Here is a 27,061-nt window from a genome sequence, read left to right as displayed (position 1 = left end):
CACACATAGAGATATAAGTGTATCCCTCTATATCTTTGGGTATGTGGAACTTAAATTATATCAAATTAAAAAAAAAAAAACCTTTATGTGTAGCATATGCATAAGGCTAGCCATGATTAGCTTTGCTAAAATGAATACAAGCATTCATATTTGAGATTTGTATAACTGGATTTCTGCTGGTATGCCCAAAATAAAATTCAAAGAATCACATTTTATTTCTACTATTTTGGGAGTGTTTTCATATTAAAGAAACAAACAAACAAAAAAAGCCCTAATCATGCACATTTAAACAATGTTTTCAAAACTTGAAGGTGGAGTGGTAGGTAGTTTGGTCTCTGGGGTCTAGCAAGCAGAGTTCTGAGGCCAAAAATGAAAGCCTGGTGAGTAATGAATCAATCAATCTTTATTGGTATTTACTGTGTGCCAGGCATTGTGCTAAGCACCAGGTAGGCTTCTGCGAGGCAGGAATGGCATTTACGAGGGGACAGGATCCCAGAAAAAGGTCTCATTGCTGGAGTAAGGGCATATTCATCACAGAGTTAAAAGGGGAGAAGGTAGGGCAGGTTGCATTCATTAGCAGTCAGAAAGGACTAGGTGACAAAGAGTCATGGGAGACCTCAGCACCTGCAGATGAGAGCTCATCTTCAGGAAATTACATGGAGGTTCAGAGGATAAGTATGCTCAGCTGCAGCTGCTGCTAAGTGTTCTAAAGGTTAGGCTGAATAGGAACCATAAGGTGACAATCTGAAGAGTGTCAAGGGGAGTAGGAGAGGGAAAAAATGACAACATCCAGGGATTTTCCATGAAAACCAGAAATCCACCAAGAGCAAAATCTGTCTCTCATCGCTCCTGTTTGTATTGGCTTTCCTAGCTAACATGTGAGTGAAAATTCCCTAGTTTCCCATTTTTAATAGAAAGGGCTTAAATTGGATGCACTCTAAGGTCCCTTTCAGCTCTGACATTCCTATGATTTGATAATTCTGTTCTAATGTGAATTGGAATATAACCTATCGCAATTATAATAATATGTTATATTTTTTAAAAAGTTTCCCAAGTGTTTCTTCCTAAATCCTAATAAAGGCTGGCTTTACATGTAAGCAGACTATGAGGTTTTCTTATGTGGTACAATTTGAAGGGTCTCTTTACATCTGCTTATGCAGAGAGGTGGCACTGTGGGAAGAGAGAGCTCTGTCCAAGGTCTGCTTCCAACACATAATAGCTTGTTTGACTCTGAGCAACTAACTTAACCTCTCAGTGCCACCAGGCAACTCTATAAAATGCAGTTCCTGCCTTGCCTTGAGAGAGGAGTTTCTTCACTGGGATTTCCCTCACAATCAATCAAAAAGCATCTATTGGTCACTTACCAATACAAATCACAGGTCCAACCAAAATCTATATCTACAGAGAGCTAGATGGAAGAGCTGAGAGGAATTCTATGTATGTGTGAATACTGTTTTTATTATTCATTGTTCTTACTTTATAGAGACATACATTATATATATGTCACATATATACACACATATGTGTGTACATACATATATACATACACACATATATACATATAGAATTTGTGTTTACCTGCCATGTATGATTATTACTATCTACTTATTTAGAAATGGTGTTCACATACAAATTATGCTGTGGTGATATTTGTATGTACTGCATGTAATATGCAAAAGTATTTATACATGTATGTATATATGCATGTATGTATGTATACATGCACGTGTGTGTGTTTGAGTGCATATAAAGGGACAAGAGATCTTTCCATTGAGGTTAATTGAAGTTTTGGGGTAATTTGCATGGCCTTCGTACTTGGTACATGGCCATGGAACCTGAAAGGAATTCAGTTCTCTTATATCCTAACTATCAGGGAGGTCTGGAGAACCAGCTCTTTGAGAAGGAATCAGTGAGTCTGGGAGAAAAAAAGAGAGAGAGTATGACAACTATCTGAGGGACCCTTTGGTGTTCTTTTTGGTTATGGAAAGCAAAGATGGGAAAAGCAAAAGAATTAGTTTAAGTATATCCAGAGGAGGTCTGTGCTAGAGGCAACACAATTTGAGTTGCCTGAAGAATTGATTGTCAAGATATTTGGAGGAAGGAAAGATAATGAGGGGAAATCTCAAATATTGTTATGCCAAAAAATAAAATAAAGGAATGACTGTAAGAATATCAGTAATCAACAAGCAACATTAACCGATCAACCAATAAGCATGTATTATCCCAGTATATGTCAGACAAGCTCTTCTAGGCCACGGGGATACAAATACAATAATGAAATAATCTGTGCTCATAAGGATCTTACATTTTAACTACCATCCCATACTCTTCCTTTCATAATTTTTTTTTGTGAGAACTTGCATACTTGGTGAGGACATTCTTGATAAGGATGTATGGGAAGAGGAAGACTTTCAGGACAAGTGATGTTCTATAGTGGGCCACATCTTTCCCATTGCACTATCATAGAAGGTATAGAAAATATGAGATCTCATTGTGCTAACTGTTCATTGTACACTAACAAACAAACTGATTAGAAATGGCAAAATGCAATCTCAAAAGCTCTCTTTCAAGGGAGTACTTCAATTGCATATGTCAAAATTAATGTAAAAATTATATAGAATTCCTTGAAACTAACAACAGAGATAGCTTTTTTTCCCCATAGCTCTTTGATTACTAATAACAAGTAAGACATAAAACTATAACACTCACTAGAAGTATTTGTCACTACCATGATGGAGATCTAGCACAGGGTCCAAGTGGAAGAGGAATTCCCCAAAGATTATGAGGTCTTTCAGATGCTCCTGCCATTGCAGAAGGCACTATGCTGATTCTGGGAAACCCCAGGATATTACAAATACTCCTATATATGACATTCATGATCACATGAAGGAATGTGGTTTCACCTGGCAACACAAAGGGGGAAAAATGAATTTTTAAAAAAGGCCTATGAAAAAAAAAATTAAAGCCTATAGTTGAGATTCAACATGTAGTTGAAAGAACAACCCACAGAGCTACTTTATCTACCTGACATTATCTATCACAACCATAATAATGTTTTATATTTTATTTTTTCTGAATTTTTCTACCTAAATCCTAATAAAAACTCACCTTCTATATATGCAAATAGATAATAAAACAGTCCCCAACTTTAAAAGGGGGAGGAGATCAAGCTAGATTACTTCTGGAAATTGAAAAGGGCTTCTAGTTGCCAGATTTTTTTTTCTAGAAATAAGACTTCATTTTTTAAAAACACAAATATTCTTCCTATGATATCATATGACCAGTGGTATGGCTATCAGAAACAGAAAACTTCCAGTTTATTAGGAATTGAAATTAGACATATCCAAAGGGTGAAGAAGATGAGCATGGTGGTTGTGAGTAGATTGTAGCACATTAAAAAAAGAATTATAAATGTGTATATTTAGTATATATAATTATATAACTATATAATATACATTTCATACATGATTTTATATAATAATTACATATTATAATATGTAATTAGAATATATAATACAATAATTTTAATACTATATAATTATATATAATAGAATTATAATTATAAAGGAATAATTCTATTAAAAAGTATTATCAAAAATATATATGACTGGAAAAAAAGATATGGTCAAGTCACATAGTGAAAGCAACAGATGACCAATGGACAATCTGCATGTCATTGGAATTCATGCAATCTGGCATATGATGGGAGCTGATGGACAGGCAGTCTGGTAAAAATAAAATACCATCCAATCAATGTTTATATCAACATTACAATATTCCTTTGGATATTGAAGACTTTTCCCAGTCTTAAATATATTATTTTAAAATGTAAATTACCCCAAGAGCATTGGGGCTGGAGTGGAGGTGGGGAGGAGAGATTTAGAAATGTCTTAAATTAACACCTTAGTTATCCCTGAGACCTGAGAAAGGATTAGTTTACAATCTGCTGAAGGGCTAGCTGAAGGCAATGACCTGAGGGAAGAAGGGAGGACAAACTCTACCTACTTAACAATTTTGCCTGTGGCCTGCCCTGACTGTGGGTCACTGGCAGAATTGGACTTCTTTTCCTCATCTACTTCAGTCCTTTATCAAGAAAGCCCCATAGCCAATAATTCAATGGAGAGTATGCTGTATTGATTTACATTTCAGTTCGCATCTCCTAAACTACAAGTAAAAAAAAAAAAAAAAAAGCTTAAATTCTGTAGAACTGATGGAGAGTCTCTAACTCCATGCTTATTGATTTCTATTTTATTGCTTCTAGTTATGACTTGTGGAAACAAAGAAAACTATTTTTATGTTGTTTAACTATAGTTAAGTTTCTGAGCAAAAAAAGTATTATTTTTCTTCACTACTCAGATTGTTGCTGCCTTTTATATGAACACATAACTAATACTGGGTTTGAGATAGGAGATTTAGGCATCCTCAAAGAAAGTGAGATTCAAGGATCTAGAATAGGAGTGGGGAACCTACAGCCTTGAGGCCACATATGTCCCTCTAGGTCCTCAAGTGAGGCCCTTGGACTGAATTTCAAAGAACAGCACTTGAGGACCTAGAGGGCCATATGTGGCCTCAAGGCCACAGGTTCCTCACCCCTGATCTAGAACAATAAGGTGGCAACAAAAACTCCCATTTCCCCAAGAAGACATAGTTCATTTACTAAAAGCATGAATGTTAATTGAAATCAGTCGTTCCTGTCAAGTGATTATTTTTTTCCATATTTTGAGGGCAAGCTGCTGGAGAAAAAAGAGGTAATGTGAAGATAGACAGTAGAGGGCATCTCGAGCTCAAAGATCTGGGGGCCAACCTCAATTTGCTCTTCATTGCTTGGGTAATCTTGGGTGAGTTACTCTATCTATCTAGATGCCTTGTCCTCATCTTCAAAATGAATGACTTAGATTCATTAATTTATTTAACATTATGAAGCTGCTACTTTCCATGTCTATGTTCAGGATGATAAAAGAATCTTCAAAATTAGACAAACAAAATGAATGCTATGCACCTGTGGTGATTCACCTAGAAACAAAGCACACAAATAGCAGCACAAGTGACAAGGGGAGCATAGAAAGCATTTTGAATAATTATGAAGAGCTGGGCAAAAGATTGAAGAACTTAGGGGCATGGCTTCATCACTACTTCCAATCAAAGGTGCTGGCTTCAGAAGAGAGAACCAAATGTTGTAAGTAAACAGCTGCTTAAGAAGATAGAGTCTGAAAATGCATTTTGGATTTCTGCAGTTTTCAGAATCTTATAATCATGGTCCAACAACTGAGAGTACCAAACAAGGGCTGGTAAATACGTTTCTGCCTAGACTCTCATAAATAAATTTTTAAAGGCTTTATACAGTGAATTATTGGTATGTCTACCAAGCTACATATCACTGAGAGTATTGATAATATGAAAATAATAGGAAGAGAGATGCTCAGTAATTCACAGGGAAATAATCCAAGAAAGGGGGCCCTGCAATTAAACTCATAACTTTAAAGATCTATGCATGCTATGCAATAAAAGTCATGACTTCAAAAGTCTATAGCTAACAGGCAAGGCGAAAACGAAGTAATTACGCAAGGATGTAAATTTGGTTATATCATGACTGAAATATGGCACCAAAACGGTATAACCTATTCAAAAGGAGTGTCAAAGAGGAAAGAAATACGTGTTATATTTTAATAAGATAAGCTCATAGAGGGTGGAGTCAAGATGGCAGCTGGAAAGCAGGGACTTGCTTAAGCTCTCCCCCAGATCCCTCCAAACACCTGTAAAAAATGACTGAACAAATTCTAGAGCTGCAGAACCCATGAAATAGCAGAGGGAAACAGGTCTCCAGCCCAGGAGAGCCCTGATGGTTGCTGGGAAGGGTCTATCACACAGTGCTGGGAGCCGAGGGCAGCCCAGCATGGGCCATGCCAGGACAGACCAGACCTACAGTCAGCCTGCCGGAACAGGCCTTAGGGCTATGGCAGTTACCAGACTTCTTAACCCACAAACACCAAAGAGCAGGTTAGGGGGAAACTGCAGGATTGAGTTCAGAGCAGTCTGGCCCCATCCCTGGGGGTGGAGGAGGTGGTGCAGTGGTGGTGGTGGCAGCAGCAGGAAGCTCCTGAGGCTGTTTTCAGAGGCCCAGCATCAACTGCTTCCCCAGTCACTGGCTCACACGATGGGAAGAATCTGGCAGCAGATCAGAGTGGGAATGCAAGGACCACTTTGTGGGCACAGAGGCAGGTTCTCTTGCTGTGCCCTGCTTGGATCTGGATTGTGGTCCTGGTTGGCAGTTCTTGAGGGAGGAGGAGCACTGCTGTGACAGAGCCTGGGGTGACAGTGGAGTAGAAGTAGCTCTGAAAGCAGCAGTGCTTGGACCCTAAAACTTGAGACAAAGTACTCTCTACAAGCAGTCATACCCTGACAAAAAGCTCAAGGTTCAAGTAGTTGGCTGGGAACATGAACAGACAGTGAAAATGAACTCAGACTCAAACTCAAACTCTAGATTCCTTTTGTGGTGACAAAGAAGATCAAATCACACAACCAGAAGAAGTCAACAAAGTCAAAGAGCCTACATCAAAAACCTCCAAGAAAAACATGAATTGCTCTCAGGCCATGGAAGAGCTGAAAAAGGATTTGGAAAAGCAAGTAAGAGAAGTAGAGGAAAAATTGGGAAGAGAAATGAGAGTGATGCAAGAAAACCATGAAAAACAAGTCAATGACTTGCTAAAGGAGACCCAAAAAAATACTGAATAAAATAACACCTTAAAGAACAGACTAATCCAAATGTCTAAAGAGTTCCAAAAAGCCAATGGGGAGAAGAATGCCTTGAAAGGCATTCTTGAAAGACAATGTGAAATATCTCATTGGAAAGACCACTGACCTGGAGAATAGATCCAGGAGAGATAATTTAAAAATTATTGCACTACCTGAAAGCCATGATCAAAAAAAGAGCCTAGACATCATCTTTCAAGAAATTATCAAGGAAAACTGTCCTGATATTCTAGAGCCAGAGAGTTAAATAGATACTGAAAGAATCCACTGATGGCCTCTTGAAAAAGATCCCATCAAAAAAACTCCTAGGAATATTGCCACCAAATTCCAGAGTTCCCAGGTCAGGGAGAAAATACTGCAAGCAGTCAGAAAGAAACAATTTGAATATCATGGAAACACAATCAGGATAATACAAGACCTAGCAGCTTCTACATTAAGGGATCTAAGGGCTTAGAACATGTTATTCCAAAGGTCAATGGAGCTAGGATTAAAACCAAGAATCACCTACCCAGCAAACCTGAGTATAATGCTCCAAGGAAAAATATGGATTTTCAATAAAATAGAGAACTTTCAAGCTTTCTCAATGAAAAGACCAGAGCTGAATAGAAAATTTGACTATCAAATTCAAGAATCAAGAGAAGCATGAAAAGGTAAACAAGGAAGAGAAATCATAAGGGACTTACTAAAGTTGAACTGTTTTATTTACATTCCTACATGGAAAGATGACATGTAATTCAGGAGACCTCAGTATTAGGGTAGCTGAAGGGAATATACATACATACATATAGGGCACAGGGTGAGTTGAATATGAAGGGATGATATCTAAAAAATGAAATGAATTTAAGGGGTGAGAGAGGAATATATTGAGAGAGGGAGAAAGGGAGAGATAGAATGGAGTAAATGGAGTAAATCTCACATAAAAGTGGCAAGAAAAAGCAGTTCTGTTGGAAGGGAACAGGGGGCAGGTGAGGGGGAATGAGTGATTTGACTTGAGGAGGGAATAACATACATACTCATTTGGGTATCTTACTCCCCAGGAAAGTAAGGAGAAGGGTATAAAAAGGGGGATGATAGAAGGGAGGGCAGGTAGGGGGAGGAGGTAATCAAAAGCAAACACATTTGAAAAGGGACAGGGTCAAGGGAGAAAATTGAATAAAGTGAGACAACATAGGATGGAAGGAAATATAGTTAGCCTTTCACAACATGAGTATTGTGGAAGTGTTTTGCATAATGATACATGTGTGATCTATGTTGAATTGCTTGCCTTCCTAGGGAGGGTGGGTGGGAAGGGAAGAGGGGAGAGAATTTGGAACTCAAAGTTTTAAAAGCAGATGCTCAAAAAAAAGTTGTTTTTGCATGCAGGTGGGAAACAAGATATATAGGGAATGGGGCATAGAAATCTATCCTGTCCTAGAAGAAAGTAAGGGGAAAGGGGGTGATGGAGAATGGGGTAAAAGAGGGGAGGGCTGACTGGGGAATGAGGCAATCAGAATATATGCCATCTTGGAATGGGGGAAGGGTAGAAATGGGGAGAAATTTTGTAACTCAAAATCTTGTGGAAATTAGTGTTGAAAACTAAAATATTAAACAAAAATGATAAAATTCAAAAATTTAAGAATAAGAAAAATAAAAATCTCATATAACAACAACAAAAAATAGCTTTTACTTCAAAGTTAAATTTTTCCTCTCCAACAGAATTATATTCTCTGGAGGATTTAAAGAGCACCAGAGGTACAAATATACAATTGCAATTTTAGTGGAATAGAATTTAATTATTCACAATAATAAATTATTGTTTGTTGAAAAAAATAAATAAAATCACATTCATGAGGGATATTAATAATAATAGATACATTTATATGGCACTTTAAAGTTTTCAAAAAACTTTATAAACATTATTTCATTTATAAGTGAGAAAACTGAGTGGATTGGCAGGGTTACATAACTTGTAAATGAGAAACATATTAGAGAATATTTGAATGAAGATAACCAGGCTGGCACATATGCATGATGCGATTTTGATGGGAAATTTCACTTATCTAGCTCTCTCTCTCTCAGAGATTTCTCTGTGTGGCAAGAGTTAAATGTCCTTACCACACTTGACAATCTGGAATTTAGTTTGCTCAGAGGAGCCCTATCTATAACACTAAAGATGGTTTTCCCACCCTGCTTCTTCCAATTTCCTTTTATTTATTTTGTCTATATCTATACGTGTATACCTTGTCTCCCCCGGTAGAATATAAATTCCTTGTGGGCATGGATTCTTTCACTTTTATCTTTATATTCTCTGAACCTAGCACAGCACCTGATTCATATTAGGCTTTCAACAGATATTATTTGATTAATGGAATGGTTGATTGATGGTTCTAAAAATCATATGGAGGCCTTAAGGTATTGCAAGCCCAGTATGAGAAAGTCGGTATAGTGCAGCAGCCACAAAAAAAAAAAAAAAAAACAATCTCAAGGAACATTAAAGTTCTATACCAAGAGAAATAATAACCCAAATATATTCTACCCTGGTCAGTACACATCCTTAGGATTGTGTGCAGTGCTAGCTACCACATTTAAGAAAAATACTGATAAGTTACAGGTCATCCAGGATAAGTCGTGTTGGTAAGTAGCCTTGATATCATAGCATGAGAAAAGTAGTTGAATTAAATAAAAATGTTTAATTCTGAGAAGAGAAGACTTGGAGTGGGGGTGGTAGAATAACTATATTGAAGTGTTAGATGGGTTGTTATGCAGAAAGAATAAAGTTGTTCTTCTTGACCTTCAAGGGTACAACCAAGAGGGATGGGGTAATGTTATTGAGAAGTAGAGTTTGGCTGATACAATGGAAGGCTTCTGCATAATTAGAGTTATCTCAAGATATGGAATAATCTGCCTCTGAAAGTAGTGGTTTTGCCCATGCCAGTAAGTGTATGATTCCTTCTTGTGAGATTGTTATTCAGATACAGTTTGATTAAATAGCCAATAGGTTCCTTCCAAATGAGAGTCTGTGACTCTGGGCTGCCCAAAGTCAGTCCTAAATCCTGTAAAGGATTTCCAATATTTGTTATAATATACTAAGATATTATATTATTATAGTTAGACCAAAACGAAGAATTAGATTTCTTAGAGATTCTTGGTAGTTCCTTCCTGCAGATTTAAAATTTCCCCATCTAAGACCAAAATTTTGATTCCCTGCTTTCTCATGCTTCATCTGGATAACTGGCCAATCTGTTTGCAACTATTTTCATAATTAGCATATATTCATAATTCCATATGTTTTAATCACGTCTGATGCTTGTTGACCTATAAACCTGCTTTCGTGTATATACGTAAATACATACATTCACATACATACTATTTTTAATGAGAATATAATCAGTTCTCAATTAATGTGAATGATGAATCCCCTAAAGTGGATGCATGTTTTTGAACTTGCACCATTAAAAGTTATAATTATGCAAAATATGGTAACTGTTTTTCCCGATGCAAATATAAAGTACAAATATCAATTGTATGACCATTTGTGGGTATGCATTATTTGTACTAATTGGGACTTAGCTATGTTCTGTTCAGGCATCAAAAACATCTTTGATGAGGACATGCAAAGAGATTTGGTAGGCCACAGATATTTTGTAGCCGACTATATCGTTATAGTCACACAAATAACTGAGAGTTATAGGCAATGCAAGGTCACACTGCACATATTGTTGACTATGCATTTGATTTGTTAGAGCCAAACATTCCTCTCCAAAAAGGTATCTTCCTTGTACTTATCAAAATTGTAAAACAGTCTTAAATTTTTAAAAATTGCTATTATTTGCTTTTACTTCCCAATATATCTATATGTTTCCCCCTCCCTTATAAGGAAGAATTACACGGGAGGGACAAGTTCAGCAAAACTAACCAACATACAGGAAGTCTGATGAGACATTCATTGTTTCATGCTCTTGGTCTTCTACCTCTTCAAAGAATTGATGAAAATATCTTCTTTGATTTGGGGTCAAGCTTGGTTATTATAATTTTGCAGCATTCTGTTTTTTTATTATTCTTTTTTTCTTTTTGTTGGTGTTATTTTTATTTACATTGTCAATAGATAAAGCTCCAGACCTGGAGTCAGGAAGACCTGAGTCTTTTAGCTTTAGTCTTTAGTCATTTAGTCCTATTTGTCTCAATTTCCTCATCTGTAAAATGAACTGGAGAAGGAAATAGAAAGCCACTCTAGTATCACAAAGGGTCAGACACAACTAAAAGAACTGAACAAGAAGAAATGTGTATGTTGTTTTTCTGGTTCTACTTAATCAATTTTATATCACTTCATACAGGTTACCCCATTCTTCTCTATATTCTTCATATCATGAGGCTTGATGGCTTAAAATAGTTTATTATATTCATATATTTCTCAAAATATAGAACAGAAATAATTTTGATGATACTCTGATTATTAATATTAAGACATGAAATAGATCAAATGTTTGTCAAGGGTATTTTATATTATCATGAAGAATATCCTGCTCAGGATTCAACTAGGACAGAGATGCTTTATTAGGTACCAAAGTCCTCCAGATGATCCTCTTTATGAATGGCGTTGTGAGCATTGTATTAACACCCAGAACATTTCCAAGACTCCTAAATAAAATTCATTAGTATGGGAATTCTTATCCCAATAGGAAAAAAATGTAGATGAAGAACACCTATATTCCAGATTGATTGCAGTCAAAGTAGCAAGCAATAAAGCTGGCTCATTGATGAAGAGAAAATGTTGTCCGAAATCCAAGAGGAGAAGCAAACACTAGAAGAATTAAAAGCGACTATGGAAAAATACCTCCCAATCTCACCAAATGAGGCTATTATCCAAGAATCTTCAGAGGAAGATGGAGGTTATTTTAGAAACATGTCTTCAAAAGACAAAGGTTACTTCACATCACTAAGTTTTCTCTCAAGCAACCTCCAGCCCCAGGCATATAAGCAGGCATTGGAAAATATCAGAGGTGCCAAGAACAACATCAGAAAACTCTTGTACCATCTCTGTGAACCAATTGAGTTGACTTATCAAAGCAAGCAAGGTTCTGAGGATGGGCAGAATTGCCATAAGGCCCTATTTGAGCTGTGGATCAAGTGGAGTAGGAGTCCGTCCAAAAATGTGGATGGTGATACACAGCTCCTGGAAATCCAAGCTCTGAACATTTCCCAAGGAATTGCCCTGAAATTACAGTCTGCCTTCATGGACCTTATGCCTAAAGTCTTAGGTCTCCCAAGCAGTCTACAAGACAAACTCCAACAGGCTTGTTATGACATGCAGGACTTTCATACCACCTTCTCCCTAAGTAATGAGTTTGAAGATCTAGATAAGCATCATCTGATCCAGAGCCAGTTTAGGCTGACCCAAGCCCAGGGAAGTATAGAAGAATCATTTTGTTTCCTAGAAGGTAATATTCCTTCAGATTGGATTGTGGGACCACTTTGCCCCACTGAATATCCCTTCCCAAAGGTAATAGCACTCCCTAAAGAAAAAAACATCTTGAATTGTGATATAGAATCAGGCTGATATTTTCAGATTCCTAGCAAACAATCTTGTGCTAATTTATAGTTAATAACTGTACTCTGTACACATTTCAGATTATATAAATAAAGTTACATTGAAAATTTTTTAAAAAGTCAATCTTAGACTTTACAATTGGGCACAGAGTTTAACAGGAGTCAAGTACCGTGGACTGACTTTGGGAAATTATTCACTGCTTTTAATGACTCTAAGCTTTTTAGTGAAACAAGGGCTCATCTTCACTACTGCTATTAATAACAATAATAATATTAATTATTTTCTTTTTATTTTCACCTCTGAAATCTGTCTCCAATTGAGAAATCAAGAAAAATAAAGTTTCTTATGAATCTTCAAGGAAAACTAATTCCCACATTAGCCATACCATATATGTACGTATGTCCATACATACACACATGTATACATACCCATTCACGTATCTGCTCTCTGAGTCTATCATCTCTTTATATTGAGGTAGATAACAAGTTTCATTACAAGCCTTCTGGAATTGTATTTGGTCATTTCGTGGATCAGAGTTTCTAAGTCTTTCATATTTGTTTTTCTATACAATTGTGTTGTTATTGTATGAATTGCTCTTCTGGTTCTGCCCCCTTCACTTCTTATCAATTCATGCAGGTTTTCCTGGGTTATTCTGCTACATTCCCCTCATTCCTTTCTCATTACATAATAGTTTTCCATTGCATTTGTGTATCACAGCTTTGTCATTTCCTAACTGATGGACTTGCAGTTTTCAATTCTTTTCTCAGGGTAACAACAGCTACTACAAATATTTTTGTGCAACTGGGTCCTTTCCCTTTTTCTTTTATCTCCTTGAGGTACAAACTTGGAAGCAGCATCATTGGGTCAAAGGGTATGTAGAGATTACATAGTTCCAAATTGTTTTCTAAGGGCAGAGCCAAAGATAGCAGAGAATAAGCAGCATCTTAGCTGAACTCTTCCAACATTCCCCTTCACAAAACTTTAAAACAACACCTCAAATTAAATTCTAGAGTGTCAGAGCCAACAAAATGTTGAGGTGTGACATTTTTTTCCAGTCCAAGACAACTTAAGAGGTTGGCCAGGGTGCTGGTTAGCCCAGCAACACTGCCACTGCAATACCAGCAATAGGTCTTGGAAGTGGCTATGGCAGCAGCAGTGACAGCAGCAGCAACTTTAGGAGCTCTCAGTAAGGGGATCAACTAACTGGTTGGAAAGAGATTACAGGGGGCCCTTGACTGACACTGGGCGCAGGATCCTGTTGTATTGCCCTTGCACAGTACCTGATCCCAGTTCCAGGGTGAAGAGGAATAACAGGGGTGCAGTTAGAAGGAGTCTACATAGATACAGGGCATAGATGTGAGTTGAGAAAGAGGTATGAAATGGAAGAAGGGAGCAGGAAAAAGAAGAATGGGAAAAATTATCTCAAGGCACACCAGGAAGAGCCTTTGTAGTAAAGGGGAAATTGGAAAGGGTGGCAGGCTTAAACCTTACTCTAATTGGAATTGGCTCAAAGGAGTAATAACATACACATTCAGCTATATAAATCTATCTCAACAAACAAGGTAGGAAGGGAAAGGAATAAGAGAAGGGGGGGGCTGCTAGAATGGTGGGAGGATTAAGGGAGGCAGTGGTCAGAAGCAAAACAGACTTTTGAAGAGAGATGGGGTAAAGAGAGAGAGTAAGAAGTATAAACAGGGAAAAATAGGATGGAGGGAAATACACAGTAATCATTACTGTGAATGTGAATGGGATGAACTCACACATAAAATGCAGGAGGAAAGCCAAATGGATTAGAAACTATAAGAAAGATGTTTGAAACAAAGAGACACACAGAGAGTAAAAATAAGGTTCTGGAGCAGAATCTATTATGCTTCAGGTGAAGTTAAAAAAAAATTAAAATAATTACAGGCAATATAAAATAATTGTGAGAATACCTGCCAAGATAAACCCAGGAACAATATAAACACAATTAAAAACACTTTTCATATAAATAAAGTCAGGTCTAAATAATTAGAGAAATATTCATTGATCATATCTAGGTCAAGGTTAATATAATAAAAATGACAATTTTACCCAAGTTAATTAATTTATACAGTGCCATACCAATCAAATTGCCAAAAAAATGTATAGACCTAGAAAAAATAACAAAATTCATCTGGAAGAACAAAAAGACAAGAATATCCTGGGAATCAATGGGAAAAAATGTGAAGGAAGGTTACCTAGATCTCAAACTCTATTACAACATGATAATCATCAAAACAATATGGTACTGACTAAGAAATAGTGTGGTAGATTAGAGGAATAAAATAATTATGCAATATTCATAGCAACTGAGCATCTAGGTGGTGCAGTGGAGATTGTCAGCCCTGGAATCAGTAGGACCTGAGTTCAAATACAACCTAGGAGATTACTAGCTGTGTAACCTCACTTAACCCTATTATCTCAGTTCCTCATCTATAAAATGAGCTGAAGAAGGAAATTGCAAACCACTCCAGTAACTTTGCAAAGAAAACCCCAAATGGGCTCACAAAGACAACAACAATATCATCATCCTCATCCTCATCATCTTATCAACAAAAAAACCCCACAGTAGTAAAGGACCATAGTAATCTATTTTTTGGTAAACCCAAAGATACAAGCTTTTAGGATAAACGTTCACTGTTCAAAAAAAAATGCTGAGAAAACTGGAAAGCAATTTGGCAACTAGGTATAGACCATCATCTCGTGCCGTACCCGAGATAAGGTCAAAATGGGCATATGATTTAGACATAGAGGACATTTATTATAAACAAATTAGAGGAGGATGGGAAATTTTACTTGTCAGATCTATGGATAAAGGAAAGATTTATGACAAAACAAGAGATAGAGAGAGGACCATGGGATGTAAAATGAATAATTTTTTATTACAGTAAGTTAAAAAGTTTTTCACAAACAAAATCAAATGAAGCTAAAATTAAAAAGAAACTGGGGAAAATAAAGTCCTTATTTCTCAAATATATAGAAAATGGAGTCAAATTTTGAAGAATACAAGTCATTCCCCAACTGATGAATACTCAAAAGTTATCAACAGGAAGTTTTCAGAAAAAGAAGTAAAAGCTACGTATAGTCATACAAAAAAATACTTTAAATACCTATTGGCTAGAAATATGCAAATTGCAACTATTCTGAGGTACTACCTTCCACCTGTCAGACTGGCTAAATATGACCAAAGAAAAGAAAAAAATGACAAATGTCAGGGGAAATATGGAAAAAATGAGATACATGCATTATTGGTAAAGTTGGGAACTGATACAACCATTTTGGAAAGCAATTTGGAACTATGCTCAAAGGTCTATAAGGCTTTGCAAACCCTTTGACCCAGCAATGCCATTCCTAGGTCTGTATCCCAAAGAGATACAGCAAAAAGAAAAGTACTTATATGTATAAGAATCTTTATAGCAGTTCTTTCTGTGGTGGCAAAGAATTGGAAATTCAGGGGATGCTCATCAATTGGGAATGACTGAACAAATTGTGGCATATGAATGTGATGGAGAACTATTGTACTATAAGAAATTTTAACACCAATGGTGCTTGAAGCTGCTGTGGAGATGTAAGGTCAATAACACTAGCACACAGGAGGGCTGCTAGCACAAGTTCTTTGGTCTGCTTTTCTAAGGAAAGCAACTTTAAGGGATTTACAATCTCACTTTAATCAAATATACATTTATCATTCACTTAGTTCAGGGGGAAAAGCCAGCACCCTGAACTTCAGAGAAAATACAAATAAACATTACAAGCAGAGAAAATATAAACAGAGCAAATAACACAAATCAACAGACAGGCTTCTAGCTGTCTGACCAAAGCTGTACATACATAGTTACTAGAGAAAGAATCACCAACATCTGGGTTTTCAAAGCCAGGAGGCTCCTTAACAGCTACCCAGAGTCTCCACACCAACACTCTTCCAAAGAGTGAGCCCCAAACAAAATGCTAACCTTAGAGTATATATATATATATATATACTTCTTCAGAGTCAGAGTGCTTCACACCCTTGAGGGTTTCACACCTCTCGAGGGTTTTACATTTAGGTAGCTAGTTAGGTCTCCTGACCTAACTAGCAAAAGGGTATGGGCCTTCCTACAAACAAAGGCAAGACTCAATCAAAGGCAATTGATTGCGTTAGTTCTGAGAAGCACTCCAAAACAAAAGACAACAAAAAAAATCTCACTTTGCTTGCCCTTACAGAAATGTCAAGGGCAGGAGATTTCAGGAAAAAAAAAAAAAACATGGCAAGGACTATACGAACTGAAGCAAAGTGAAGTGATCAGAACCAGGAGAACAATGTATATAGTAACAGCAGTATTGTACAACGATCAACTGGGAATGACCTAGCTATTCTGATCAATACAATGATCCAAGACACTTCTGAAAGACATATGGTTAAAAAAAAATTTCCCATCATCAGATAAATAACTAATGGAGTCTGAATGCAGATTGAAGACTAACTTTTCAGTTTGTTTTTATTTTATTTTGCAACACGGTTAACATGGAAATGTGTTTCGCATGATTTTGCATATAAAATTGATAGCATGTTGATTGCCTTCACAATAGGTAGGGGAAGAGAAAAGGGTGGGACAGAATTTGGAACTCAAAATGTTTTTAAATGTATGTTAAAATAAATAAATAATAAATTTTTAAAGTGTTTTCCAGAATGGTTAGATTAGTTCATAGCTCTGACAGTACGTAAATATATATGTTTTCTAACAACCCCTCCAAGCAGTTGTTATTTATCTTTCTTGTCAATTTTGCTAATCCAACAGGTGTGTGGAATTACCTCAAAATTGTTTTAATGCTCATTTTTCTAATTATTAATAATTTAGAGCATTCTTAAAATACGGCTATTTATAGCTTGGGTTTCTTCTTCCGAAAACTGCTATTTGTCAATTGGGGAATGGCTTTTATTCTCAAAGTCTCATCATTTTAATGACATTAGTCTACTGGTAGTATTGTATGGCTATGAGTCATGGAATACAACAGTCTCAAAAGTATTTGAGTTGAGGTTCTCCCAAGAAGCAAGGGAAAGACACTTGGTAGGCATGAATTAGCTCTAATATATTACAAGTAGCGCATGGAAAAAGAGAGGTTATCCAAACAATGTCATCAAAGAAAGGAATGACTAGGGGATCATCAATGTATATATATATATATATATATCCAATGTGTGTGTGTGTGTGTGTGTGTGTGTGTGTGTATGCCTATCAATGCAATATTGAGAAAATTGAGAAAGAAAAAACCTTGACACTTCTAGTGGGGAGCTCAGTAGAAGACTTAGAGGCAGACATAGCTAAGAATTTCCTAGAATAAGAAAGCACTACTGAGTTGTGATCCACATCCTTCAAAGGTGTATGAACAGTAATTTAACTATTCTAAGATTCTAGTTTGTCGAGTTATTTCCTGAAGATTGATGCATAGATATAGAGACCAAGTTCTGTATTAGCTTATATCAAGATCTGTACAGCTTTCTGTCTTCTCCATAGAAGCTGTAACTGCTCTAAAAATCTTGTCTCAATTCATTTGCATGCCCATGTCATTCACATGACATGCACAACTCAGTAAGAAGTGGTACTGTCCATCCAAAAGTTGCGGAATTGTTGCCTGAGGTAATTGATCTTTTCACCGTGGTAGTGGAAAGTAACATTGCCCCAAGAGATCAGATGGAAAAGGTAAAAAGGAACCACAGGTATTGTCACATCTATTTGATTTAGAAATTGAGGCATTCAAAATGGCCACTTACACAAAAAATGGTGTATATACTATGTGTTCCTAATATGTCCCACATTAGGCCCTGGATCTAGTGGTTAGCTTAGAAGTAAGACTGCTGCTGTATTTTAATTCCTGTGTTGATTTTCATGACTCTTCATGACTTCATGATTTCTGTTTTGTGAAGGGAGGATTCAGAGTAACTTATTTGTTGGTACTCTAAAAGTGATATCTTCATTCAGTAACATGCAAAGGATATACAGGAGATTATGGACAAGCATTGCACCAGACAGTGGCTATGAATGGGTTGTAGTCTACATTAATGGAGGGAATAGTCTCATCAATGAGATCACACTATTTGAGTTTTGAGTTGAAGTTGAAAATGGAAAGTTCTACTTTTGTAATCCTTTTTAAAAAAGGAAATTAATATGATATATGATACAATATAATATAATATAATATAATGTAATGTAATATAATATAATATTATATTATATATTTCTCAGCCTTAAAAGTGTCTATTAAAAGGAGGGATGTAGAAGTAAAAATATTCACTAATTTTTCTTTTCCTTTTCATATGCAATGCCTGCCCTCAACTCTATATTAGGACTCTGAGTGGAAAGAGACAAAAAGAATTCCTGAGTCTTTACTTGGAGTCACTTGGAGTGACAATCAGATTTTACCTGATTGGTTTCTCCCTGTATTATCCCTTGTGATCATATGCATCAAGGAGCTTTGTTTCCTTGGCTTACTCCTCATATTGGAGATGGTTAAGGAAAAAGTACATGGCATGCTATGCATATCTTTCACTTGAAGAAAAGAAATTCCCTACTTGATCCCCTGGGTGGCATTCCCTGTTGCATTTTGTTCCACTTGCTGCTACCCCAACCCCTACCTCAGATTCAGATTCTGAGCTGTTTTCAAAAGGTATTCAGAGGATCAAACCTTCCAGGGAAGAGATTCCTATATCTTTTTATTCCAGACAAATTCTCACTTCCAAACCAAAGGTGGAATCATAGAGAACAAGTTTTATGATGGTAATGCCTAGTTGCTACTGCAGAAAAGGAAATGGTCAGAGGAATTTGAGACATCATCATTAAAGACCTTTGAAAATTGCGAGGGTGCAGACTCATTCCATATCCTTGGTCTGATTGCAAAAAGACAAGTGTAACCAGTAAGCCAGGGCTGGAAAAAACCCTATAAGAAAATTTAAAATAAATTTGACTCTCAAGTCAGTATCTCTAGGGGGTAATTATAGCCATCAGATGATTGGATGACAGATGATGGAAATGTCATGGAACCTCCATATGACAGACTTGTCATAGAGAACCAAACAAGAAAAGCTGCAATTTTTTTTTAACTTTTGCTATTTATCTATTTTTAAATGTTTTTTTTAAATTTTCAGTGCCAAATTCTCTTCCTCCTTCCCTTTGCTTCCCCATACACTGAGAAAGCAAGTAAAATAATATCAAACATACATGTGGAATTATGCAAAACATGTTCATATAAGCCTTATTGCAAAAAAAGTGAAAAAATAAAGCAATACAAGTATACTGCAATTTGCCCCCAGAGTTCATTAGCTCTCTTTCTGGAGGTGAAAAGCATTTTTATCATGAGTTCTCTGGAATGGTCTTGTATCATTTTATTTATATTGTATTATTGTGTTTATGTTGTATTACATATTTTATTGATACTGATAGTTAAGTCTTTTACAGTTGATCATCATTACAACATTGTCATTACTATCACAATGATCCAGTTCTCACTTCACTTTGCATCAGTTCATATAAGTCTCGCCATTTTTTTCTGAACCCATTATTTTGTCCTTTCTTATACGACAGTAGTACTCCATCACATCCATATGTGACAATTTGTTCAGCCATTCCCAAGTGATGAGCATCCTCTCAATTTCTAATTCTTTACCATTAAAAAAGAGCTGCTATAAATATTTTTGTGCATATACGTCCTTTTACTTTTACTTTGATCCCTTTGAGATACAGACCTAACAATGGTATTGCTGATTCGAAAGTTATGAACAGTTTTATAACCTTTTGGTCATAGTTCCAAATTGTTCTCCAAAATGGTTGGGCCAATTCACAACTCAACCAACAGTGTATTAGTGGACCCATTTTCCCTTATCCTCTCCACCATTTGTCATTGCTGATAGGTGTAAAGTGATATTTCAGAGTTGTTTTAATTTGCATTTTTCTAATCAAAAGTGATTTACAGCATTTTTTCATATAACTATAGATAATTTTTATTCATCTGTAAACTGCCTGTTGACATCCTTTGACCATTTATCAATTGAAATTATTTTTATGTTTGACTCAGTTCCCTATGTATCTGAGATATGATGCCTTTATCAGAGAAACTTGCTGTAATTTTTTTATTACTTCATTGTCTATGGTACTTTGTTTTTTTTTTTTTTTTAGCAAAATACAGTTTCTCTGATTATCTCTTTTAATTAGGTTTATTTTGGCTTTTGCTTTGTTTGAGATCATGATTGCTACCCCTGCCTTTTTTACTTCCACTGAAGCACGAAAGATTCATCTGTAGCCCTATATTTTAACTCTGTGTGTGTCTTTCTGTTTCAAATGTCTCTTGTAAACAACATTGTTGGATTCTATTTTCTAATCCTTTCTAGTATCCACTTACGTTTTATGGGTGAACTCATCCCATTCACATTCACAATTACGTTTACTAAATCTATATTTGCCTCCATCCTAGTTTGTTCTCTCTTTTTATCCTGGTCTTCCTCAAAAGTTGGCTTTGTCCCTCACCAGTACCTCCCTTAATCTGCCCTTCCTTTTTTCATCCCCCTACCTGTGTCTCTTTCTCCCTTTTCCTCCTGTTGTTTCCCTATTGGATAAGATAGATTTCTATACACAAATGAGTGTGTGCATGTGTATGTATGCATATGTAGGCATGTGTATGCATGCACACACATCTATGTGTATGTATGCAAGTGCATGTATGCATGTATGTATATGTATACACATACGTGTGTGTGTTCTTCACACTTTGGACCAATTCTGATGAGAATGAAGTTCAAGTACTGTAATACACACAATTTTACTCTCCATTGTAAAAGCTTTTCCTTGCCTCTTTTATAAGAAAAAAAAAACATTTCCCGTTTTGCCTCTCCCTTCCTCTCTTTCCCAGTGCATCCCTCTTTCTCACCCCATCTTTTTTTTTAGGTTATCCCAACATAATTGACTCATACACATGCTCTCCATCTATATAAATTCCTAAGTGCCCTAATAATGATAAAGCTCTTAGGAGTTACAAATATCACCTTCTCATACATGCAGGAATGTAAACAGTTTAATTTTATGGAGTCTCTTATGATTACTCTTTCAAGTTTATCTTTTTATGCTTCTCTGGAGCCTTGCTTGTGTTTAATGTTGAATTTTCTATTCCACTCTGGTAATCAAGAATGTTTAAAAGTCTCCTATTCCATTAAGAATCCCCCTTTGCCCTGAAGGATTATATTCAATTTTGCTGAGTAGGTGATTCTTGGTTGTAGTCCTAGTTCATTTGCCTTCTGGAATATCATATTCCAAGCCTTCTGCTCCTTTAATGTGGAAGCCAACAAATTTTGTATGTTCCTGATTGTGGCTCCTGACTAGATCTCTGAATTATTTCTCTCTGGCTACTTGCAATATTTTCTCTTTTACCTGGGGGCCCTGGAATTTGGCTATAATATTTATGGGAGTTTCCATTTTGCAATCCTTTTCAGGAGGTTACTGGTGGATTATTTCTGTTTTACCCTCTCGTTTTAGGATATCATGGTAGTTTTCCTTGATAATTTCTTGAAATATGATGTCTAGGCTTTTTTTTTAATCATGACATTCAGGTATTCCTATAATTCTTAAATTATCTGTCCTTGATCTATTTTCCAAGCCAGTGATTTTTCCAATAAGATATTCCAAATATTCTTCTATTTTTTTCCTTTTTCTTTTTTTGGTTTTAATTGTTTCAATGTCTAATGGAGTTATAAACTTCCACTTTTTGTTGTTGTTCAGTTGTTCAGCTATTTCCAACTTTTTACGACCCCATGGATTTTGTCCAGGAGGTTTTCTTGGCAAAAATATTGGAATGTTTGGCCATTTCCTTCTCTAATGTGTTCCCATTTTACAAATGAGGAACTGAGGCAACTTGGGGTTAAATGACTTGTTCAGGGTCACACAGCTAGGAAGCCTCAACTTGAAAAATTTTAATTTTGAAGGAATTATTTTCTTCAGTGAACTTGTGGATCTCCTTTTCTATTTGGCCTATTCTGCTTGTTAAGGAGTTCTTGTCTTCAATGAATTTTTGTGCCTATTTTACCATTAAGCCGATTCTGTTTTTAAGGTATTGTTTTCTTCAATATTTTATGTGTGTGCCACTTTTACCAATCTGTTAATTCTCTTGGCATATTTTTTCTTCCATCACTTTCATTTCTTTTCCCAAATTTTCTTCTACCACTCTTATCTCTTTCCTTAACTCTTCCAGGAATTCTCATTGCATTTGGATCCAATTAGCATATTGATTTTGAGGCTTTGCTAGTGTCTGTTTTCACATTGTTGTTTTCTTATGAGTTCATGTCTTGGTCTTCCTTGCCATCATCATATCTTTTTAGGTTCAAGATCTTTTTTTAATGTTGTTTGATCATTTTTCTAGCCTATTTCTTGACTTTAATTGTTTTTGTTAATGTTAGGCTCTGCTCAACTGAGGCTAGGATGGCAATGTACAGAGCTTCAGCCTTTTTCATGCTGGTGTTTTTCAAGCTAGTTCTGGGTGGGGGTGGTTTGCAAGTTTTCAGTACTTCCAAGGTAGTGTGATCTGGGCAGAGATATGGTCAACACTCTCCTGGTCTGTGCTCTGGTCTTTATAACATAAAGAACTTGCTCCCTTGTGACCAACCACACAAGCTCCTCTGTCCCCTGGAACTGTGACTCAGAACTTCTATGGGCAATAAAGTTGCTAATCAGGTCCAACTGTACTCAGTGCCTGCAAAGGGTCTCCTGTGATCACTTTCTGACCAGTTGTCTGATCCCCTTACCATCTCTGGCTGAGAACTCCCAAATCTGCTGCTGCTGCAGCCATCTCTAAGACCAGCCATTGACACTACTGTTGCAACCACTGTACCCAACCCAGTGGCACTGACCTCTCCTGCTGACCTCCTAAGTTGTCTTAGACTCAAAAAACTTCTCACTCTTACCTTTTGATGACTCAGTCACTCCAAAATTTGGTTTAAGGAGTATTTTAAAATTGATTGGTGGAGAATATTGGGAGAGTTTAGCTGGGTTCCTGCCTGTACCTCACCATGTTGGCTCTGCTGTGGAAAAGCTGTCAATTCACCTTGTCAAGTTGACTTGGTTCAATCAGTTAATACTGTCACATATTAGGACTCCACTTTAAGCTTCATACAGCAAATACTCTTTGGAGCCAACAGACATTCTAGGCATGGAAAAGCATGGGGGTAAACTCTGGCTACTAAGGGAGCAAAGAGAAATAGCCTGATACAAACTGTCAAAATATGGCCGGTTTTATTTTCTAAAATCCTGTCCAGGAAAGATACTCCTTATTCCTCCTTTAGTACAACATCACTTGGGGCTGGGAGTACAGTAGCATTGCCACAGTGAGAGTGATACTTTCTGGCACACAATTTCGGATGTGCACATGAAACTTCCAATTTCCCGAATCGGTTCCCCATATCTACAGGGTCTGAATTCACATTTATTGTCATAGACATCTACCTTGCCAATGGTTCAGTGCTTGTGTCAACTGGCATATCCTATGGTTCATTGCTAATCTAAATTATGTTTGAATCAGTGGGTCCAACTCTGTGGCTCAGGAGCTTTTATTTTGAAACATGAATGTATTGACTATGAATATATTCTTTGAATATAATGTATGAATGATTTTCATCTCCTGTCCTGCTTGTTCTGGAGTACATTCAACTGTACATGTTAGACAGCAGGATGGGGGGAATGCTTGAATTCCTGGTTCTGTGTGTGTGTGTGTGTCTAGGGGGAAGGAGGCAGAATCTATTCAATTCACTTCACTTTAATTCAATTCTACTAACATCTATTAGGTACTTATCCTATTTTCAACAGACACTTCAAATGGACACAAGGTTTGGTCCAAAATCAAAACTGGAGGAGAAATGGGTTGGGTTAACTTCAGGGAATTACAAGTGCCTTTAATGAACCCAAACTTCTCCATGAAACAAAGATTCATTCTTTTAATAGCAGTATTCTATGGGTGTTGTTGTATAGCTGTGAATCAGAGAACAGTACCCACAAATGTCATTTAGAGTGCAATGGAAAAGCCTATGGTAGAACTGAACAGGTTACAACATTCTGATATTGGAACACAATTCAAAGGAATTATGAAGAAGAATTGGACTAAGAAATGTCATCAAATATATGCATGACAAAAAATTATGAGGTTGTTAGTCTAGTAAATCAGAGAAATGTTATAAAGCTTACCTCGATTATAGCAAAGACTTTGATAAACTATCTCATCCTTTTCTTGTGGAATGAATGGATAAATGTGGGTTAGATCATGGTACAATTGGATAGATTAAAAGCTGGCTGAATGATCAAACTCAAAATATTTAGTAATAGTTTAGTATCTTCTTGGAAGGAGGGCTCCAGTGGAGTGACTTTGGGATTGATGCTTGACCCTATGATATTTAAAAATTCTTATGATTAACTTGGGAAGTGGAAGGCAATGGAACATACATTTTATTAAGCACCTACTATATGCCAAGGCCTGTGTTAAGCTCTTTACAAATATTATTTCATTTGATCCTTGGATAGCAGGTTAAGGAGATTTACAGATGAAACAAAGCTTCTTAGATTCTTAGGGTTATTAAAATGACGGTCAGGATCCAAAAAGAAACTGACAAGCTAGAATGCTGGGTTGAATCTAATAAGATAAAATTCAATATAGATGAATTTAATGTCTTACTCTTGGATTCAAAAATGTGTTGGGTCTCTTCCAACAATGGAATTCTGTGATTCCTGTAGACTAAAAAAGGAAGAGATGAAAAGACAAGATATGAATATATTTGATAAATATGCAAGTGGAGAGCACAGGATCATAGATTTAGATTCAGAAAATTAGGGTACTTACATCTTATGTCACTGATTTACTAAACAAAGTGGAAGGCAAAATTATCATCTCAGAAAGATAGAGTGTGGAGGAGTTAAGAGCTTAAGGAAAGAGAAAGAGGTCCATACCAGCCACAGTGAGAATATCATCTGTGGTCAATAAAAGAAGACTAAAAATATCGATGGGGTAGTTAGGTATCACAGTGAATAGAGTACCAGGATTGGAGTCAGGAAGACTTTTCTTCCTGAGTTCAAATCTGGCCTCAGATACTTAGTAGTTTCCTTAGTAGTTTCCTCATCTGTAAAATGAGTAGGAGAACCACAAAAAATGACTCCAGTATCCTTGCTAAGAAAACCCCAAATGGGATCACAAAGTGTCAGATATGACTGACAAATGACTGAACAACATAAACAAATATATCAGTAAATAGCAAAGCTCAGTAAGTGTAACAACAATGCTGCTTGCCGCTACTGTGGCTGTGTAAGACCAATAACAACAGCAGGCAAGAAGGCTGCTAGCACAGGTTATTTGATCTGCTTTTCTAAGGAAAGCAACTTTAAGGGGTTTACGATCTCACTTTAATTAAACATACATCTATCATTTGCTTAGTTCAGGGGGAAAAGTCAGCACCCTGAACTTCAGAGAGAATACAAACAGAGAAAATATAAACAGAGCAAATAATACAAATCAACAGACAAGCTTCTAGCTGTTTGATCAAAGCTATACATACATAGTTACCAGAGAGAGAAGCACCAACATCTCGGTTTTCAAAGCCAGGGAGCTCCTTAATGGCTACCCAGGGTCTCCACACCAACACTCTTCCAATGAGTGAGCCCCAAACAAAATGCTAACCTCAGAGTATATAGGCACTTTTTCAGAGTCAAAGGGCTTCACACCTCTTGTGACCTAACTAGCAAAAGGGTATGGGCCTTCCTACAAACAAAGGCAAGACTCAGTCAAAGGCACTTGATTGCCTTAGTGCTGAGAAGCACTCCAAAAGAAAAAAACAGTAAGAAGTCCCACTTTGCTTCCCCTTACAGTAAGAGAGACCACCATTGGTACAACCAACTTGCTTTACCTTACTGTGTCTACCCTTCCTCTTAATCATAGCTCTCCTGGGGCAATTTTGACTCTCTTTTGCACATCAGACATTTCTGAAGAGTTCTTGGAATTACCAACTACTTTCATATTATTGGAATAAAGGCATGTAGTTTTCCACTTGATTCAGCTTTTCACATTAAAGCTCAAAAATTTGAAGGATTATGAAAAACATCACTGAGTTTAACCCTTATATTTTACAGAGGAAACTGAAGCCCAGGGAGATTGCATGAGCTGTCTAATGTCACACAGCTGGTTAGGGGATATGATTATAATACCTAGATATGGCAGAGTCCATGGTAGAATCCCCATTTTCTTACTCCCAGGCCAAGGCTCTTTCCATGACATCGTGCTTCCAAAATATATGATCTTGCGTGTATATATCATATTTGGCTTATAAAGCCAGAGCAAAGAATTATGGTGGTTCCAATATGTAGGGAATTGTTTTACCCATTCTTTGTTGCAATGGTATTGTTTATCTGTTGATGTTGCTCCTAATCCAATTCTAATAGATTTCCTTTGCATGGTAATAATAATAAAGATGTTTTTCTTCCCTTACAGAATGAGGATGCTAATGATTAGGAAATCTTTTTATGTGTTGCCTGTGCAACACTGACACATTGATGGAAACGTTGATTTACAATGAATTAAATGGCCAAAGTTAGCTTCTGGAGTTTGATTCCCTATTGAATTGAGCAGAGAGAAAATGTAGCACTGCTCCTTGAGGCAATTTATAAAAAAGATACTTGGTATAGTTATTTGTAGAGAGTGAGGACTGTACTTTTCAAAGAAAAGTACTTTTAAAAAAGAGTTTCTTACCAGTTTTCCTAGTTTTTTGTTACT

General features: G+C 36.5%; 1 protein-coding gene across 1 annotated transcript; it reads left to right on the top strand.

Moving 5' to 3' along the window:
* The first annotated feature begins 5,117 nt into the window (after window positions 1-5,117).
* On the top strand, window positions 5,118-26,800 carry LOC118847133 (perilipin-3-like). Its single transcript, XM_036755725.1, has 3 exons — window positions 5,118-5,176; window positions 11,476-12,229; window positions 26,780-26,800. The coding sequence occupies exons 1-3, from the start codon at window positions 5,118-5,120 to the stop codon at window positions 26,798-26,800; spliced, it is 834 nt and encodes a 277-aa protein (XP_036611620.1).
* Window positions 26,801-27,061: the final 261 nt, after the last annotated feature.

The sequence above is a fragment of the Trichosurus vulpecula genome, chromosome 4 (genome assembly GCF_011100635.1).
Source record: "Trichosurus vulpecula isolate mTriVul1 chromosome 4, mTriVul1.pri, whole genome shotgun sequence".
NCBI classification, from domain to species: Eukaryota; Metazoa; Chordata; class Mammalia; order Diprotodontia; family Phalangeridae; genus Trichosurus; species Trichosurus vulpecula.
Note: the sequence above shows the minus strand (reverse complement) of the source record. Positions and strands in the feature narration are given on the sequence as shown.

Bases quoted from the DNA above. Each gene is read 5' to 3' on its own strand.
- LOC118847133 (XM_036755725.1), top strand. From the start codon at position 5,118: ATGGCTTCATCACTACTTCCAATCAAAGGTGCTGGCTTCAGAAGAGAG. The intron at 5,177-11,475 runs GTAAGTAAACAG...CAAGCAATAAAG, and splicing joins AGAAGAGAGAACCAAATGTT to CTGGCTCATTGATGAAGAGA. The intron at 12,230-26,779 runs GTAATAGCACTC...CTTCCCTTACAG, and splicing joins CTGAATATCCCTTCCCAAAG to AATGAGGATGCTAATGATTA.